This window comes from Heliangelus exortis, chromosome 26 (assembly GCF_036169615.1).
Source record: "Heliangelus exortis chromosome 26, bHelExo1.hap1, whole genome shotgun sequence".
Taxonomy (NCBI): domain Eukaryota; kingdom Metazoa; phylum Chordata; class Aves; order Apodiformes; family Trochilidae; genus Heliangelus; species Heliangelus exortis.
This window is the reverse complement of record NC_092447.1, coordinates 5,631,349-5,650,542: the sequence shown is the minus strand read 5'-3', so window position 1 is coordinate 5,650,542 and position 19,194 is coordinate 5,631,349. Positions and strand designations below refer to the sequence as shown.

Sequence of the window (19,194 nt, the reverse complement as noted above, 5' to 3'; positions counted from 1 at the left end):
CAGCATTAAAAAAAGAAAAAGAAAAAAATCAGAGAAAGAGTATCATACTTTGCCACAGGAAGACCTGTAAAATAATTCTTAGGTAGTGCAAGAGAATGAGAGGCCTGTGCTATCCATCCCAATATACTGAAAATTTGATAGAAACCTGTTGAAGACAGTGACCAATTTTTTTTCTTTTAATGCCTTCCCTGAGGTTTGGACCAGGCTCCAGACTCTGTAGCAAGAAATTTCACAGACCCAGCATGGGGTAATGAAGATCTGGGTTGCAGATATGTTGGTCCCTGGAGAAAGCACTTTCACAGAAAAGGGGAGAGGGTAAGGAAAAAAAAAATAACAAAGAAAACTTTCCAGGCACAGATTTGCAAAATGTTTGAGTAAATCCAAATGCTGCGAGGGCAGATTTCATCAGAGCAGACTTGACATCATGCTGAGAGGTCAGCCACAGGAGTTGAGCAAATAGCTGAAATAAGAAGGGCTGGGAATAGGCAGCAGAGTTTTGCTCCAGCCACAGGCGCAGTGCTCTGCGTCCACCTCCTGCTCACACACAAGTGCTCACCAAAGGAGGGGGGAAAAAAAAAATGGAAATGCCTGAATATTTGCCAAGGAGAGATTTCAAACTGTACATCTGACCGCAACAGTTACTGGTTCTGCTGAACTCTTTAGCTGCAAAAAGTCTCTAAACACCAGGGCTTTTCCTCTCCCAAGGGGCCAATGTGCATAACTAACGAGCCGGGAACAAGTCACAGAGGACCAGCACATGCCATGGAAAAGCTTACATGGGATTTAAGTGCTTCATGATAGGCTTATGAGGGACTTAAGTGAAACGTAAACTTCATATTGGCCTTTTACAAAGGTCACATTCGTGCAACTTGAGCTCTTTTGCTGAGTTCCTGCAGTTGGGCTGTGCCACAGTGTACCTGAGCCCCCTCCTCTGCCACAGCACACGCAGGCTCTTGGCTGATGCCCCCTCACCCATCCTGCAGGCAGGAGCACCCTCTGCCCACATCTACAGAACCATCCAGCTTGGAAAGGAGCTCTGAGATCATCAAATCCAACCCTGGATCCACTCTCCCCGTGGTTCCCAGCCCATGGCACTCAGTGCCACATTCAGTCTCTTCTTCAAAACCTCCAGGGATGGAGAATCCACTCCTTCCCTGGGCAGCCCATTCCAATGTCTGATCACCCTCTCTGTAAGGAATTTTTTCCTAATATCCAACCTAATTAAGCCCATGGCCTCTTGTAAGAAGAGCCCAACCCCCCCCTGGCTCCAACCTCCTTTCAGGGAGTTGTAGAGAGTGATGAGGTCTCCCCTTGATCCTCCTCTTCTCCAGCCTCAACACCCCCAGCTCCCTCAGCCCTTCCTCACAGGACTTGTGCTGGATCCCTTCACAGCCTCCTTGCTCTTCTCTGGACCTGCTCCAGCACCTCAATCTCCTTCCTGAGCTGAGGGGCCCAGAACTGGACACAGGACTCAAAGTGTGGCCAGTCCCTGGTTATACAAGCAGCAGCCCAAACTGCAAGCTCAGCTTAGAGAATCACTCACCAGTGATTTTGTTATGAATGTGTCAGAGAAGATGATCACCCAGTCCAAGTCAGTGAATTGCTTTGGCTGTGCAGCCACAGCCCTGGCAGCACAGCATGGCCACCAACTTCCAGCTGTGGCTACCTGAAGACCATGCCACTACCTTCCCAGGGAGTAAGGTGATGTGCCACGAGGCCAAGAGTCCCAAAATGAGTACCATGGTGGAAATAAAACTCAGAAGTCTCCAGACCCTCCACAGAAGCCTTTCCAAAGCCACTGGTGAGGACACCAATCCTGCAAACACCCTGAGAAACGCTGAAGATGCAAGAGGCAAGGTGAGCAGCTCCCATGGTGACCTCCCAGAGACACCCATGGCTGTCAAAACCCCAGGGAGCAGGAACAAGGGCTGCACTCCATAAATGTGAGGAAGAGACAGACAGGGCATCAAAATCCCACTCCATAAATCTAAAGAAGAGACATACAGGGAATCAAAATCATCCTGGAAGAAGAGGAGAGGGGTTCTCCTAGCTAGGGCAGGGAAGAGGGAAGCTCCCAGCCCTCAGCATCCCTCTGACAGGAGAAGAGTTAAACAACACAGCTTAAATGGTTTTATCTGCTTTTTTTTTATGCTGCTTTTCTAACCTGATAAATTAAGACTGGGGTAAGAAAGAAAATAGAGCAGGAAGGAGAGCAAAGGGGCACACTGGGCAACAGAAAAGAGCATTCCAGGATTTTTAAAGCTCCTCTTTTTAGCTGAGCACACCGTTCCCAACCCCACTCCCAAAATGGTGCCCTACCTGTGCCATAGTGCTCCAGGCCGGTGGGCACTTCTTGCGTGGCTGGCTCATCCCAGAGCGGGCAGCATGTCCTGGGCTGGCAGCAGGCAGCCTGGAAGCCACAGGTAACCCAGGGATCCTCAGAGGGTCCGGCAGGATTTGGCTTCTGGGAGTGGGAGAGGTGAAAGCGTCAGCGTCCCCCAAAATGGTGCCCGAGCCCCAAGGAGACAGAGCACGGCTTTCCCACCAAACTGAGGAGCAAAGCAGAGTTTGCTGAGGAGAAGAGGGTGCTGTCCCGACTCACCTGGCTGAGGAGCGTCCTGATGAGGCCGAAAAGGCCCTTTTTGAAGCAAATGTGAGGGAAAAAATATAAAATAAAGAGCCAGAGTCAGGCTGCGCTCAGCAAGATGGCGTCAGGGACGCACCTCTCCTCAGGGCTGGTGCAGGGGGGCAGAGGGAGATCCTTCCAGCCCCCTGGCATAAAACTCTTATTTTAGGGCAGCCTGAGGTAGGAGACCCCACAGCCCCCCCAAAAATGTGGGGGGGACGGGTAAGGGGGTGGAGAGCTCCCAGCCCTGCCCGGGTTGCAGCCGCGGCCCGATGGGTGAGCCCGGCCCAACACTGAGGTAAAGCTGTGACATTTATGTGCATATTCCCATTTATATTGATATTCTTTGTCAGTCTTAGGTTTGTATGGATGCTTATGCTTGGGTTGTGTTTATACCTGGGTTGTGTTTGTATTTATTTTTGTTATGTGTACATTCTTGTCTCTGTGTGTATACACATGTATATTTCTACAAACTTATCTAGTATTATATATATTACATGATACACTGTATTATTATATGCTTACACATAGTACATTATATATATGTTCTGGCTAGCTGTGTGTGTATACACACATGTACATAATCCTAGCTTATAACTATCGTAATATATTACACATTTGGTGTTATGGTATATAAAGTTATATTTATACTTTATACACAAAAATATGTGCATTGTATACACAACTACATAGAGATATATGGAAATTTTCCCAGGATATAATCTTAATTTTCTTTTATACGTGTTTATTTATAAATATGTACATATAGTGTGTATATGGGGGAAAATATCTTAAACACACATTTGCCATACCTGCCTATAAATCTATACTATATAACATATATATGCTACAAATACATATATATCTCTATGTAAGATGATAACAACATATACATACATATAAATACATTCAGGATGTTTTCATTTTTTATTATTACTGTTATTTCCCTGCAGGGAAATAGATTTACTTCATTTCCAATCAATACTTAAAAGCCAAATGCATTCTTGAAGCCATTTATGGGGGAAATATTGAGCTGCATTAGAAATATTTCATGTGTCAGAGTGGTCTTTTCTTCCTAATTTGGTGGAAATTTTGCTCTCTAGCAAGTCCTCTCTGCAGCCTGGTTCCTCAGCTCAGAGTTACAGCTTTCATCTGACCTCCTCTAGGATCTCCAGGACCGGTCAGTATTTTTTTTTACATCTATTAAAGTGATTTCTCTAAATAAGGGTGGAAGCACTGCCAAACCTGTCCCATAGGTGCTGGCAGCTGGCATGGGCATACCCAGGGTCAGATATTATACATACCCACCCATCAGCTGCACAGAAAAAAAGGAGTTGGCTTGAGAGAAGGGGCACCAAAGTTGTCCAAAACCTCCAGAAAACCAACTGCAACTTTTCCAAAGCCTGCTTTGCTTTTGTGCTGAGCCCTCAGCAGGTGAAGGTCAGCAAAGGGAGGGGAGGCAGGGGGACAATGGTTACCCTAACAATCCTCCTCCCAACACAAGCACAGGAAATCCGATGCAGCAATCCTGTTTCCAGTCGAGGTTTGAAACTTTGAGAGGCTCAGATAAGCTCTGAGCAAACATTCAACATTCAGACCCTGCTCTGAACCACTTAAAACCTTGGGATGGTTCACGACATGAGCTGTGTCGGTGAGTGGGTTGGCAAAGTCACAGCAGCCAAAGGGAAAACCCACTGCTAGGGGTAGAAAAAACACCCAAACCCCTTTCTTACCATCACTCCAGGGCGAGGCAAAGGGTAAGGGGCTGTGCTGCTGATGGCTGTGTCCATGTAGTAACTCATCATCTCAGAGGTGCCTGCAGAAAGGGAGATGGACATGAGGTGCCCTGCTGCAGAGAGCATAAAAAACTGATAGTACCAGCTGAACCTGTTCTTTCTGACAGCCACGTAAAGGTAGGGACCAGACTGTCATCTTTAATGAGTTTAAGCTGGAAAAGTGAAGAGGAAAAATATCTGTATTAATAGCAGCAGATATTGTGATCAGATGTGTTGTATTAACAACACAAACACACGCATCCCTTAGTGTAAACTGATGAGAGCCTGACAATGGTGAATGAATTATCACCTGGAAGCTGATGGAGCTGCTCTGGGGGAATATGAGATCATATTTCCTTTGCTGCAGAATGGGCTGGAGATTGTTGCCAATTTTTTTCTTGTGGAAAAAAAAAAAAAGCCACAAAAAACACCAAAACAAAACCAACACAAAACCATTTGTTGAGACCAACACCTTTCCTATAAAGGTCTCATCATAAGCATTCTGCTCCACAAAATTCTGTTTTCAAGAGACAACTTCTGTTTTCCCCCATTAGCTTACATTCCCCTTGCTAAAGCTCTGCCTTGCATTGCTGAGACTTAGATGTCTGAGTAATTTGCAGTGCACTAATTAACCATCTCAGCCCACAGGAGCATTTTCATGTCAGTCCTAGCATGGGATGTCCTTCTCTGAGCAAATCCTTCAGCCAGTGCTGTTCATTAGATGTGATTTTTAATCATCAGTAGAGCCCATGTGTGGAGCTGAGGTGGAGGAGCTGCAGCCTGGCTCTGGTTTTGAATATGGAGATGTTTTTTTCCCCTCTCCTTTAAATGCAAGTGCAGGGCCAGTGCTGTGTTTGGGGGAATTAAAGGTGCTGGAAGGGAATAGTAGCCTCAGGAGGGCTCACTCAGGCAGGATATGACTTGGAGCCAAGGGAACTGATGAAACCACTTTTCCAAGTCATCTCCTAAGCAGCACAACCAGATTCCCTTCAGCCACTTCTACACTGTACCCACAAATAGCTCCCAGAGGCACCAAGACCCACTGCCAGCCTTCCCTCTGCTCACAGGGGCTCAGGGCCAGGCAGTGGTGAGCAAACATCCAGGGGAAGGCAGCCCCAGCTTCAGTGGGGCCCCACTCACCACCAAACTGGGACTGGGGGTCGTGTGTCCCACCACACTCTGTGACTAATGGCCAAATGCAAAACACCTGCATCTGTATGTGTATTAAATTATTATCATCATTTCCTCCTTGTTATTACCAACTTTTGCTCTAACAGCAGTATTTTTTTTTAATATTTTTTTTTTAACTCCCCTCTTAATTCGTAAAACTGAAAACTACCTACCTGGTGAAAGAAAGATGAGCTTATTTCTCTCTGAGCAACCCAAAAATGTACTGTGGCTGAGAAACCATAACGAATCTCAGCATCTGTGCACACCAGTCTGCACTAACTAGGTTAAAAAAAACCAAAAAGTTTGCTTAAATCTCTTTGCAGCTGGGTCAGTGTGCAGCTGGGTGAAACAAAGAAGGGGTGTGGAGCCTTTTTCTGAGCTCAGCTGATGAAGGGTGAAGTGTTCAGTCCCAGTCCATCACACACTGATCCTAACCTGGCACATAAACATGAACTGACATCCCTGTTGCTCTCCAAGGCTGCCAGTCCATGCCAAGGCAAGACAGACACAGTGAAATGGAGACAGAGAAAGCTCCAGGCTGATTCAGCTGTTCCAGTGACACACACATGTGTCTGAGAATAAGGAGTTACCATGTTAAAACAACAGTTAAACAGCAGGCCCTGTGAAGAGCTTTTTTTCTTTTTTTTTTTTTTTTTTCTTTTTTTCTGCCGTGCAGCTTGTGAAATAGGCAGTTGAGATTTGGGTTGGGTTTTGGTTTTTTTTTTCCTACCCTTTGATGAAGACACCCAAGTCACACTGGTTCTAGAGAGCTGCCTTCATGTTGTTTGCCTCTTTCTCAGTGTGCTGCCACCAGCTGAACCTTCCAGCAAAGAACCACACACTGATGCACGAAGCACCAGGAGCTTTGCTCACAGGAGAAGCACTAAACCCATCCTGAAACCCAGGACAAGGCTTCATGCAATCCAAAATATCAACCAGAGCTGAGAAGCAGCACCCTCCTGAGCCCTGGACTGAAAAAGGGGAATTTTCATCTCTAGAAAGCAGCTCAAAAAGATTTTTAGCAAGGACAGTTTGGTTTTTGATGTCTCCTCCCTGCAAGCTGCACTGTTAAAAAGCACGAGTAGGAGTCAGAAATACAGTGCAAACCTCAGCAACCACTTGCACCCCCAGCCCTGTCTGCAAATCCAACTTAGATTTAAGTTAAATCAGTCCCACAGCCTGAAGAAGGTTTGGAGGGTCAGAAGTGTTAAACCACAGAGAGACACAGACTTCAGGCTCTGAAAGGGACCTGGAAGAGAAGCCCTGCCTGGAAAAGACAGATTCTGTGCACAAAAGAATTGTGCTGTGGAAAAACAGGTATACAGGGCTGGCAAGGGGAGGCAGGTCTGGTCTGCTTTGTGCTAATTTTAACAGAATTTCCACCACTTCCCAGAGGAAACTACTTCACAGCCCAATACATCTCTCACTGTCAGCAAGTTTCCCTGATGTCTGAGTGATATTTTTTTCCCTGTAGCTTCCTCTAATAAGAGCCTAAATAGTTCCTCTCCTCCCCTTGGATGCCATTAGGTAGCTTTAATGACCTCTTGGGAGCTAAATTCACTAAATTCAGTGACAGAGCTTTTTGTGGCAGGTAACGTGGCTGATATTAAGGAAATCACTGCAGATTTCCACCCAGATAATCAAGATCCACAGCTTGCTGAGAGCTGTTAATAAATAGAGGGGAATCAGAGCCATTTGGTAAAATCCTTAATGACTTAACAGCTTGACTTCAGTCTTATTGTTTTTTCTTATTATTCCTGTCTTATTGTGAAAACATGTGTGGGAGAAAGAGCATTTCTTCTGGGGCTTGGTCAAGTACCAGCCAAAGCTCATAAGCTCTTGTGTCATTTATAAACTAAATTAAAATTTTAATTCCATTTCAACATCCATCCCTCTTCTTTTACAAGGGTTGTTTTGTTTGTTTGTTTGTTAAATGAATTACCAAGCTCAGTTTAAAAAGGGAAAAAAAGCTGTTTGTCCTTGTGATTAACACACACACCTATGCAGAAGTTAGGAAGGAGGGGAAAATGTGTACTGAAACAAAGTGAACTTTGTCTGCTGGATAAATTAAGATCTTCTACAACATGAACAGGGGTACCAGGGAAGCCAGGAGGCTGGGGCAGCATCAAAAAGCCCATCAAAATATTTCTGACTCCAAGAAGGTGAATGAAGACTGGAAAAATGGGAAGCAGCACCTTCAACACCACCCTCCACAGGCTCCTCCACTGGTACTTTGCTGCCCCAGACCTGCTTAGATAGCCATTTTATTTTTTGCATCAAGGAATAATTTATCATCTTTGAGGGGGTGGGGAAAATAGCTGGTGGAAATGACATTCTTCCGCAAGGCTTTAACCCCTGAAATCCTGGCACTTTCCAGGCAGCCTGCCAAGTCAGTTCTCAGGGGAAGGAGGATTTGTTGACCTGCTGGCATGCTAAAAACTTCATGTTAAAAACCTCATTCAATTCATCAAACCCTGGCACCAGTTTAAAATGAAAGAGGGACAGGAGCAATAGAGATGAGCATGTTTCTCTTGCTGCTCATTTACAGATCATGGTTTTTAAGAGATCAGCCACCTCCTGTCCCCCTTTCATGTCAGAGGATCCCACGTTTGTTATGATTCTGTAATTCTGTGATTTTAGAACTTTGCAGCATTCTTGAAGATGATTCCTGGAAGGGAAGCCAGGCTGGGCAGTAAATAATGAGGCCGTGGTAAATAGGGCAATATAGCAATTGCCCTTCTGCTCCCTCAGTAAATACTCCAAGAGGTTAAATGACTTGGCTAAAGTCATTTGGAGAAAATGAGGGTGAGGATCTGAGCCCTGGAGCCACCAGCTTAGCAACAGGGTGCTGACTGCAGCTGGGTCAATGTTGCTGCAGGAAGGTTGTCTGTGCTGGTTCTGGGAAGGATGAGGCCCACAGGGAGGCTGCCTGTCAGCAAATTACTTTCTGCTTGAATTCTGGGCTCTTTCTCTCCTCATCAGCTGCCAGATCTGGAGGAGATATGATGGTATTTCAAGAGCCTTCCCATGTGGCTGGACAAACTCTAGCTGGCCTGGATGACAGCAGTGATGAGAGAGTGCCAGCACAGTAAAGGTTTGAACCAGTCTCATAAATACATGGGCCCACAAGCCCTTTTTTTGTGTGTGTGTGTTTGGGGCTAAACTGCTTTCTGCTTTAGGCTTCTCCATTACCGTGCTCATTTCTTTGATATTCAGCTGCTATTTTGTAATTAAGCCAAAATAATGCCAGCATCAACAGCACCTACAAATCTATATTGAGCTGACAGTGCAGGTCATGGCCAGGAGAGGGGTTTTTTAGGTGGGATACTGAGGTTCAGAGGCTGTTGCCCCTCAGTCATGCTGCTCCCCCTGGCAGCTACTTCCAGCTTCAGGAAGATGTGAGTGGGTGGGGGTGTAATTAGGCTGTTATTTCAGTCATTAATTTCCCTCTGTGAAATAATGGACAACATCATGGGCCAGATCCTCATCTGGGGGGAAAGGACGGGATGAGTTTCCCACAGTTCAGCAAGGGATCCCCTGTACCAGGGAGGGATCTGGCCCTGCAAGGAACGTGTGTTCCCCATCTCAGAAATCCCAGTGTACTCCCTGGCACAGGGAGCTTGGTTGGGGACTGAAGACCCAGCTCTAAGTCTTGTGTTTTGCCCCAAACTCCCTGTGTGACCCATGGCAGGACACTTGGGACTAGCCTGCCCCAAACTGCTGGTGCTCTGAAAGCCCCACCAAGCATCTCATTTCATCCAAACACCTTTAGAAAGTTAAGTTACCTTTTGCTTCTCTGTGCCTTAACTTCCCAGATGCATAAAAAGATGTTTTCTGATTTGGAGGGGTGTGTGGTACCCCAAAGCTCAGCTGTGAAGCTGAGGACAAAGGACACACACACACACTCCCCAGTGCTGAGTGCAGATGATACACAACCAAACTTCTGGAAAAATCCCAGCCCCTGGGTGAATGGTGCCATTCCCTGCTGCCCCAGGTGAAAATGGCTGGGGAGCCCCAAAAATCTGGCTGTTTACAAGGCAGGCAGGAGAAAGCTCAAAAAAAAAAAAAAAAAACAAAAAACCCCAACAGCTGGATTAGAGGCAGCCTGTAAGCAGGAAACCACTCTGGACCCAGCCCACAGCCCCCAAAGGTGTCAGTTGACAGCACAGGATGGGAAGCTGATGGTAACTGTAATACCAAATGAGTGGCCCCGTGCAAAGCAATGATTTAGAGGCTAATGGGGAAGGGGAAAGGCCCTGGCTGTGCTCCTGCAGGCACTCAGAACCCCCTGGCTCTTCTGGGCTGGCTGAGGGGTGCAGGGAATGGCAGCAGCACATCCCTGAAGCTGTCACCCCGGAGGCTCCAATTCCTCCCCAAAGCAAACGCTGGCACCTGTGACACTTTGTGCCCTGTGAGGGATGGCATTGCTACTGAGAGCACACCAAGAGGCAGCAGCAAAGCCCTCCCAAGCATCTCTCCAAAGGCAGGAATCCTTTTCTGTCTGTCTGTCTGTCTGTCTGTCTGTCTGCAGGGTGCTGCATCACACCCTGGGTGCTTTCTGCTCCCCCTGCCTCACAACCAAACCAAGCCAAGCCCCCAAACCAAAATGCAACTCAAACATGAGAGGAACTTGGGAACCTCACATTTAATCCACTTTAATAATAACCTTCTACCTAGACGAGGGAAACAATAATATTCTCCTAAACATACATATAAAGTTTATATACTATGTGTATATATATATATATATATATAAATATTTTTAAAGGGAAGGATCAGCTCAGACAATTAGATAAGATCCTGCAGTCCTGCTAGCGAGCACAGGAATCAGTCACTGGGTGAAACTGGAAATGGAGAGAGTTCAAGCAAACCACCAGCAAAAAAAAAAAATAATAATTTTTAGATGTCCTGAAAATGAACACAGGTACCTACAACCCCCAAAAAGAGTTCCAAGACCCTCTCTCCCCACCGCCACTTACTACTTAGCTGAAAGACCAGGGGAAGAGCTTAGGTCCTCCACGGCTTCCCCCACTCCTCTCCGCTCTTTTTCCAACTACCTGGCGCTATCCTCTGCGCTGGAGCTGCCGGGGAATGGCTGGGAATACCATGGCTTTGGAGCAGGGCCGCCTATTCAAAGGGAGGGGGAGTGGTCAGCCCCGCATCCCGGGCGGTGGGAAAGCAGAGCTCCACGCTCCGGCCACCACTGCCAGCCAGGAAAAAGTCACCTCAGACAGATGTCATCAACAAAAAGAGGGGAAAAAAAGAAAAAAAGGAAAAAAAGGAAAAAAAAAAAAAAAAAAAAAAAAAAAAAAAGAGATGCTTGGAGGTGGTCATGCAGCCTCCTGCCAGAACCCCACAAAGGGGGTGGACTTGGGGTCTCTGCTGCTGCTCCTGTGTCCTGTAAAGACCCCCGAGGGCTCTGCTGTGCTTTGCAAGTGTTACAGGAATCCCGCAAAGTCCCCGGGAAGCGGAGCTTTTCCTTCCATGGTGACGGCAGAACCGGCACACAGAGCAGGGGGATGTTTGCCCAGCCCTGATCCCTAAACCTCAGCTCGGCTGCTGCCTCTGCCTGGAGGTGCCTAATGGCAGAAACTGCTCTTTTCCTCCTGAAAGCTCCCCTGGGCACCTCCAGCTTTCCTGCCGCTCTGTGCTGTGCTTTCTGGTGCCCACCTTACCCCCATCCTGGGAAGGATCCATCCTGGCAACGTGCCCCAAAACCCCTTATCCCCTGACTCTGGTCCCAGGCGTGACAAAACCCAAGCCATGGTAGCTGCTGCTTGCTTTTGAAAGCATAAAGCTGAAACAACCCCCTGTACATAAAGCACCAGAGTGGGGAGATCCTCAGGTAACACTGGGAGCCACTGGTTGAACTCCCTCCTCTGCCAGAGGTGGATGGTCCTGACCTTCATCACCCCAAAAACTGCTTTTGGTGCAGATGCTAAAGGAGGCCCCTGGCTCTCTGGAAAAGAGAAGTCTGCCAGGACCAGAAGGGCGTGCAAGTGCTTTCCCAGCTGGGGAGGAGAAGGGAAGGGAGCAAAAACACAGGTTGGAGCAGGGTCACTCCAAAAACCTCTGAGGTCCTAGATCCTGGGAGAGCAGAACCTGGGGCTGCCTTCTCCCTGCCCAACCCTCACAGCCTGGCCAGGGACATCCAAAGCCCCAGCACTACCCCCAGATCCTGGGTGCAGGAGCACCTACCCCTCCTGCTTCTCCTGCTCTCACTCTCCAGGCAGCAGCAAAGCTGCTTTTTCCTCCAGGAGGGGGCTCCAGGCTGAAAATCCTCTCCAGCTCCAGCACAGATCCCGGTGGTGCTGCAGAGCCCCTGCCAGCAGCCCCGGGGAGCAGGGCAAAGCCCAGACACCGAGGGTTACACATGTGCTGTTCTGGGACTTCTTGTTTATAGACAAAACGGGAAGCTGGGAACAGCTGCTGTGATTTTCCCTAGAAATCCTAACAGCCAAGTGTCGTGTAACAGAAAAAAAAAAAAAAAAAAAAGAAAAAAAAAGGGACACAGCCACGAGACTCAGCCCTTTGTGCCTCTTCTGTGCCATCCTCTGCTGCCAGATGCTTCCCAGAGAAATCAGATGGGCAAAACTGGTGTCCAGAAGCACTCCTGCCCTTCAGCCCTGAGCCCAGGAGGTTGCTCACACACACATCCTGACAAATAACCAAATAAACCCCAATGTGTGTGCACATAAAACAAATAACAGGCCCTTGGGTGGTTTTCTCAAGCTCCTAAAAACGAATCTCCACTTTAACCATTGTCTTAACCTAAAAGCACACAGCTACAGGTGCCCAAACTGAGGTTACCTGTTGAACTTGCAGCCTTCAGGCACGGATCCCTCTTGTAGCTATTTTAATGCAGGAAATTATTTACAGGGTTCCCATCTTCTCAGGAAGGTTTCCATCCTTCTGGGCTTTGGTACAAAGGCTCGGTCACGTCTGAGCACCAAAGGAGTGGAATACATCCAGCAAATCAATTTTGATCTGGGCAACTCTTCCCAAAGCTGCAGGATAACCCCTCTGGCAGCTGCAAACAAGATGTCTTTCCCTGGGCTGGATGCTCTGCTCTGCAGCAGACAGTCCTGATGCACTAATCTCTGGATTAATAACCTCTGGGTTATGGCTGTCCAATTGACTCTGTGCTAAAAGGAGAGGCTTCTGCTTTGGGGCTGCTTCTTCCCTGGCAGCCCAAGCTCTGCTGCCTGCAGATCACCTCACCCAGCCTGCACGTGGGTCATTGCTGTCACACCAGTCACCCAAGCCACTTGCTTCAGCTTGCAAAAAAAAAAAAAAAAAAAAAAAAAAAAAGTCAGGTTAAATTTTGGGTAGCTCATGGAATTTATCATGAAGCCCTTGTGCATTGAGAAGTACTTTCCATTCCAGATGGTTTGGATTTGCCTTTGTAGTCATAAAAAAAAAAAAAAAAAAAAAAAAAAAAAAAAAAAAAATTCCTTAATGTTTAACTGAAGCAATAATTAATGTTTTTACTGAATCTGAGCTGTCTCATGGATGTTTCACAGACTGTGCCCTGGTAGGCTGCTTAAATTTAGGGGCACACGAGCACACAGGCTCCTTCTGGAAGGTGCTGGATACAGCTGTCAGCAGAAACAGCCCTTTTCCCAATAACTGAAAAAACTCTTATCACCTTTTTTTGCAGCTACAGCATTCTAATGAAGGTGGCTGAGCCTGGTGAGGGGCATGGTTTGCATCCTGGAGCTGGGGAGGGAACACGGATCCCCTGGGTAAAATTCATCCCAGCAAGAGTGCTCTTGAGTTCCACTGATGGTTTCTCTACCATGCTTCACCTCCCTGCAGCCCCTGGGCTACTTTCCAGACAGAGATCCTGCACACTTGAGGATCATAAGCCACTAAGGGTGAGAAATTACATGTAATAAGCTTCCACAAACCCTTTATGGATCTATAAGTATCATAATTTCCGTATTACACTGGAAAAAACAGAGGAGGCATGGATAATCTGCCCCTGAGAGCCTGAATCTGTCTGCTTTTGGTTGCTGTTACATGCTGACCCCAGTACAAGTGAGCAAAGAAAGGGGTTTGATTTGGAGGGTTTGTTTCCCAGGCTCTGTTTGATCTGGGAAAGGGTGATCCAGCCAGATCAAGGGGCTGCCTGTGCTTGTAAATATTGTGGCAGGTTTGCCCAGGCTGCAGCAGCATTCCCTCCTGCCCCTCTTCAAAATCAAGGCAGTGACACCCAGACTGTGCACAGATGCTTCAGCCGTGGTCCACCAAGAGCTGCAGACATCTGGTGTCCAGGTGCTGAGGTTTTCCATCACTGGCTGGGCTGGAAAGCAAAGCAGAGGCACCAGCAGGACTCATCCCTTCTGGCCAGCCAGCTAGAGACAGGACAAACACCCTGTTAATTGCCTCCTTGTATGGAGCCCAAGGATGCTGTCCATGTCAAGGGGAGGGATCTGTCCTCGAGGGCAGGAGAATAGGAACAGGGTTTTTCCATCCTTGGGTCAACCTCAGATCCATCATCTTGGATACAGTGTCATGGATAGGGATAGACACTGAAGGAGGAGCAGTACAGGGTGGATGGGATCATCCTCAATGCTTAAAACTGATCCATACCTGACTTATGGGAGGCTGCCTTTGGTCAGAAGCTGCTATAGTCCAATCTCCTTCATTTGGATGGAGTTAATTGCTATAAAGTTGCTCATATGGGGTTTATTTCACTTCTCTAAGGGGTACAAGAAACAGACTTGTAGTAACGTTGGTGTCTGAAGCCTCTGGACTGGCTTGGGTGGGATCCAACGTGCAAAAAACCTGCTGCCTCTAACTCTGAGTTTTCATTTTCAGTCTACACACACAACTATAAATATCTATGTGTGTATGTATAGACAGACAGGATTACACCCAAAATAGCACCAAACTCCATCCATATTTTCATTCTGCAAGAGGAAGCCAGAAATTTCCACTCAGCTCTAACTCTGTTGTTAAACATCTCCAGGGAAGTTCTAGCCATGACATTGCCAGTCTGAGCCCTTAAAGATGCAAATTTATACATTTTGCCTTGTAAGCACGAAGAATAACCACTTCTCTAAAAGATAAAGTAAATATTATCTTTGTAATTTCCTTTCTGCAGGTGCCTCACGCCCTTAATGCAGGGGAAGGAGACACAGGAACTCCTGAAATCTGCCAGAAAAAGGTAAATCAATTTTCACAGCTGGAAATGTTAACTGGAAAATCAGTCATCATTTAACCAGTTCTCCCATTTCAAGAAGAATTAGGCTTCCTTTATTAGACTATTTGATACACTCAGAAAAAGAAGGAAAAAACCCACAAACAGATAGGATTTCATCACCTGCTTCAAATCTGTGAATGAAAATCCTCACCCAAAATAATTTAATCTAGGGCTATAAAGTCAGATTTCAGAAGTGCTCTTTTCCCAGGAAAGCACATAAATAAAGATCAGATTTACAAAATTGCTATCAACCAACAATTCCTGCTAGAACACATCTGGCCAGAATTCAAAACAAATTCAGCAGCCAGTTAATCACTTGCTCTTTATTACTTAACTTACTATTAGCATGGAGGTAAAAAAAAGAGAGATATTTTTATTTTCTTTTATCTGTTAAAATATTCCCAGCATCTTGCTGTAGTGAAATTCAAAACATGGATATGAATCTTGACATTTTTAAAAAGTCAACTTGTTTCTCAAGCCAGCATTAAATTCAGAAGATGAATTGAGATCATTTAGCTGCTTCCCTTTGCATCTCCTTTTTAAAAAATAAGATTAGCACCACAGTGAAAATGTCATCTAAAACTCATTCTGAAAATCATAAGCAGCTTATTATGGTTAAACGATGATGCTAATGAATGGGAAGCTGTAATTATCATTACTGCTCTCACTGAGGAGATCAGCCCAAATCTGAAAGCTGGGCCCCTTGGTGCCTCCTGGTCTGGTTTTTGTAGTGTGGGTGGCTTTGCCTGGAGATCAGAGCAGGGTGGCTTTGGTCTCCTCCCTCCTGGCAAGCAGTGCTTCAAAAATGTGGAGAAAAAGCTCCTGCTCTGCCCCTCAGGACTATGAGCAGGGCTGAGAAGCAGAATGGGCTGCAAAAGGGAGAGTCCATTTTTGGGTTCTCTCAAAGTGGTCCTGGAGACCTCAAGAGGGGAGGAGACACCTCTGCAGCAGGGCTGAGCACAGCATCCCAGCTGCATCCATCAGTCAGCTCGTGGTCCCCATCTCCAGGACAGGAGAAGGGAGCAGTTGCCTTTCCATTGCTGCTTCCTCAATCTTCACTTGACTCAGACCCAAGGCAGAGCATCCTTTGAAGCTGCTGGGCTTCTCCTTTCATGGCTTACATCTTCCCAGTGTCAGAAATGCCACTGTGCTGGGGGTGAGGAAGAGAAGACTCAAATGATGTAAGAATTCAGAGGTTTCATTGCATTTGGGTGATGTGGCTACCTGATAAACCTGGGAAACTCTTTCTTGAGGCCTTTTCCCAACATCAGACCTATTTGGTTTTCCCTCATCTGACAGACACACAACAGAGGACAGCATTAGTTTGCAATGGTCTCAGGTGGTTCCAGCTGAAATCTGGGCCCCTCTGGATGCCACTGTCCAGCCAGAAAGAATGATTTACAAGCTCAGCAAAGAAAATATGATTATCCTGTGTTTCTGTATGAAGAACAGTAGGGCAGCTGGATGTGGACTGGAGATATTTTGGCACAGTGCTCTGGTTGCACATCTAAACCAATGCAAAAATATATGTATCTTACAAAATACTCTTTGTTATGAGAGTGAGCAGGAGGAAGGGGGAAAAATGTGATAGCAGAAATGTGAGGCTTGGTTTTGTGGAAATGAATTATTAACATGTCCTTTACCTCACTGTTTATTTCCCACATGGTTCCAGGTCAAGGAAAGTTTGTCTGTGACAAAGATTAGGCTTTCTGAACAGCTGTATCTTTTCCTATTTAATTCCTGAGCTCCACCAAACGTGTTTGGACAGTTTCTCTTCTGTGCCCTCCCTCCACTATCAGGGGAACTCAGGCAGGATAAGAGGGACATCCCCCAAGAGGTGTGATGTTCCCCTTCGTGAAGGACACCAACAGCTCCAGGGGAAAGAAAAAGGAAAAAAAACCCACTCGTAGCTGCAGGCGTGATACACTCCATCACCCTGACTGCCTGGTGATGGAGGGATTATTTATGGCCAGGCTGGGGATTGCAGAGCTGGGTCCCACATGTGAAGTGAAAGTGGAAGTGTGTGGGTGGGAGGGGAAGCAGCAGCCTCTCATTTATCAGTGCTCCCCAGGCTGAGCAGGTTTCCACCCGAGCCCAGGTTGCTCCAAGGAACACTTCACATCTCCCATCCAGCACTACGTGACCCCAAGGCCATGGCAACATCCCCAAATCCACCCTCTGAGGTTGGGTGAGGCAGGCACACCTCCCAGGAGAGGGAAAATCCTCCCTGGCATCCTACTACCTGTTCCAGGCGCTTCAGGAACTTGCCCATCCTCACTGCAAAGCTCTCCAAAAATGATGGCCCAGCTTTCCTTCCCCCTTCCCAGCTCTGGCAGAAGTCTGCAGGAGCCAGCCTGGGTCTGTGGGTTTTAAGCAGAGCAAGGGGGAAAGGAGGGGAGGGGAGGTCATGGTGAGGTCAGCTGATGAACAGCAAACAAATCCTAATTTATGCAAAAAGCAGTCTGGAAAAAATTACATTCCTGGTTGTCTGCATATATAATATACAGAAATCCTAAATAAAGGAGCCAAAGATGTTTCTATGAATTAGACCTTTATCCTTCCAGCATCCCAGAGCTCAGCCCATGAATTTGGGTGAGTTTGTCTTTTTAATTTCTCTGTCTTTCTAATGCAAGCTATTTAGAAACAGCAGGAACAATGGCCTATTGGAAATCAAACAGGTCATTTGGGCTACAGCTTTTATCTGATTTTCCACCATCTTAGAAAACAAACAAGCCATTAATGTCTGGAAACATAGCTTTGATTTCAGCTTTGAAACCACAGCCCAGATAACTGCCAGCCTCACATTTAAGGCCAGCCCATGTCCCAGCACTGATTAATTCCTCCCTGCCCTTATACCTGGGTGGCCATGTGCACCTTCCCTCTCAGTGGAGATGCTCCGGGTTTACAGCTCTGGAAATCAGACCACAGTGTGGCTTTTGAAACTTCTGATACTACCCAAAAGTACTTTTGGTTCTAGATTTATCTCTCCACTAGGATAAGGAAGTTTGCAAAGGGTCTCCAGGCTAATTGCTGTAGCAAACAGGCTGTGTCTTCATTAACAGGCATCTTCTCATCAATAACACCACGTTTCTTCTGCTGATGATTCTCCATCTTTAACCTTCTGCTGGGTCCTGTCCCACTGCAGATGCTCCTTTGCAGACCCAGCATGAAGTCCTGGTGTCCCAACCCTTGATAAGCTGCAGACACACAGATTTTCAGCCCGAAGTCCAGAAGCAACCACATCCCAAAGGTACCTCTGAGCCTCCTGCCCCCACCAAAGGGCACCCAAACCTGGCCACACATCCAGAGTGCCATCCCATGGGAACCTGTGGGAGGCTTTCCCTGGGACACAAACTCCTCCTGAGTCTGCTTTGTGAGAGGCACTGCAAGAATTTGGGACCAGGGTACACGTGGAGATGGGGAATGGGTGTCACAGGGTGAGATGCCATCCCCAGACCTGCAGGTAGCAGATGGGTTTTTTATTTCCCACCCTCAGGAGAATCTCATGGTAAATCCTTCTCATGGATGAGTTTTCTCCCGTTGCTGCTGGTTGAGGGAGGAACACACACAGCTGCTGACATTAACCCTCATCCTTATCCAGAAGGCCTTGCTCAGCTGGTATTGAGTCCCTGAGTTTTTGAAGTCAGCAGGAGTCTGGCCTGGGGAAGGTTTTTTGGCTGTCCTGATTGAAGCTGTTTCCAAAAATCAGTGAATGCCATTTTCAGTGCATGGCAAGGAACCCAGGCTCACAGCACTGCTTCATTCAGTGCCTATAAATCTCCCTCTGAGATTTTATGAAGCTCAGCTGGGAGTTTTGTTTTATTTTGGCCACCCTGGGCACTGGCAGAGGGCACTGCCATGAGCACGGAGGCAGCTTTGCTTATCCTAATGCAAATAAGGATGAGAAATCATTTTTGATTTTTCCAGTCCCACCCTGAGCATCTGTGGGCTGAAAGGGACCTTACAGAAACACAGAGAAAGCTGAATTTACCTCCTCCCTGAATGAGCTTCATTAGCTCATGCAGTCAGCTCCAGATTTTAATGGATGCAGCAAATGAGAGAAATAAAATAAATACTACAATGAACGCGCTTAAACCTACTCCTCATCTATGCCAACACAAACCCTGAATCAGAGGAAGCATTAGTCTAAATATAGATCCTCAAGCAAAATTGGAGAGCTTTTTTTTTTTTTTTAAAATTTTTTTCTAGGTTCATACTGTAAAACATCTGCTGAACAGTTTCCTATAACTGTTTTTGGCTTTTAAATCAAAGAAAGAAGAAACAATGTCCCATTTTTGTAGAGAGAAAAGGAGGAGGGGAATAATAGACCTTCCTCTCAAAGCAGGATGACAATATGGATAGAAATAGAAAGGGGAGAGCTTTGAAACATCTTGAGTCCAGACAAGAAGCGGGTG

At 46.6% G+C, this 19,194-nt stretch overlaps 1 protein-coding gene across 1 annotated transcript in view; it reads right to left on the bottom strand.

Annotated features, from left to right (window-relative positions):
• Positions 1-10,661, bottom strand: part of ETS1 (ETS proto-oncogene 1, transcription factor) — a 68,625-nt gene extending 57,964 nt beyond the window's left edge. Inside the window, exons 1-3 of the mRNA XM_071768896.1 lie at positions 10,551-10,661; positions 4,360-4,442; positions 2,320-2,464 (exon numbers count right to left, since the gene is read on the bottom strand). Of these exons, the coding sequence (XP_071624997.1) occupies positions 2,320-2,464; positions 4,360-4,431 (217 nt within the window). The 5' untranslated portion in view covers positions 4,432-4,442; positions 10,551-10,661. The remainder of the gene's footprint in view (positions 1-2,319; positions 2,465-4,359; positions 4,443-10,550) is intronic.
• Between the last annotated feature and the right edge of the window lie 8,533 nt (positions 10,662-19,194).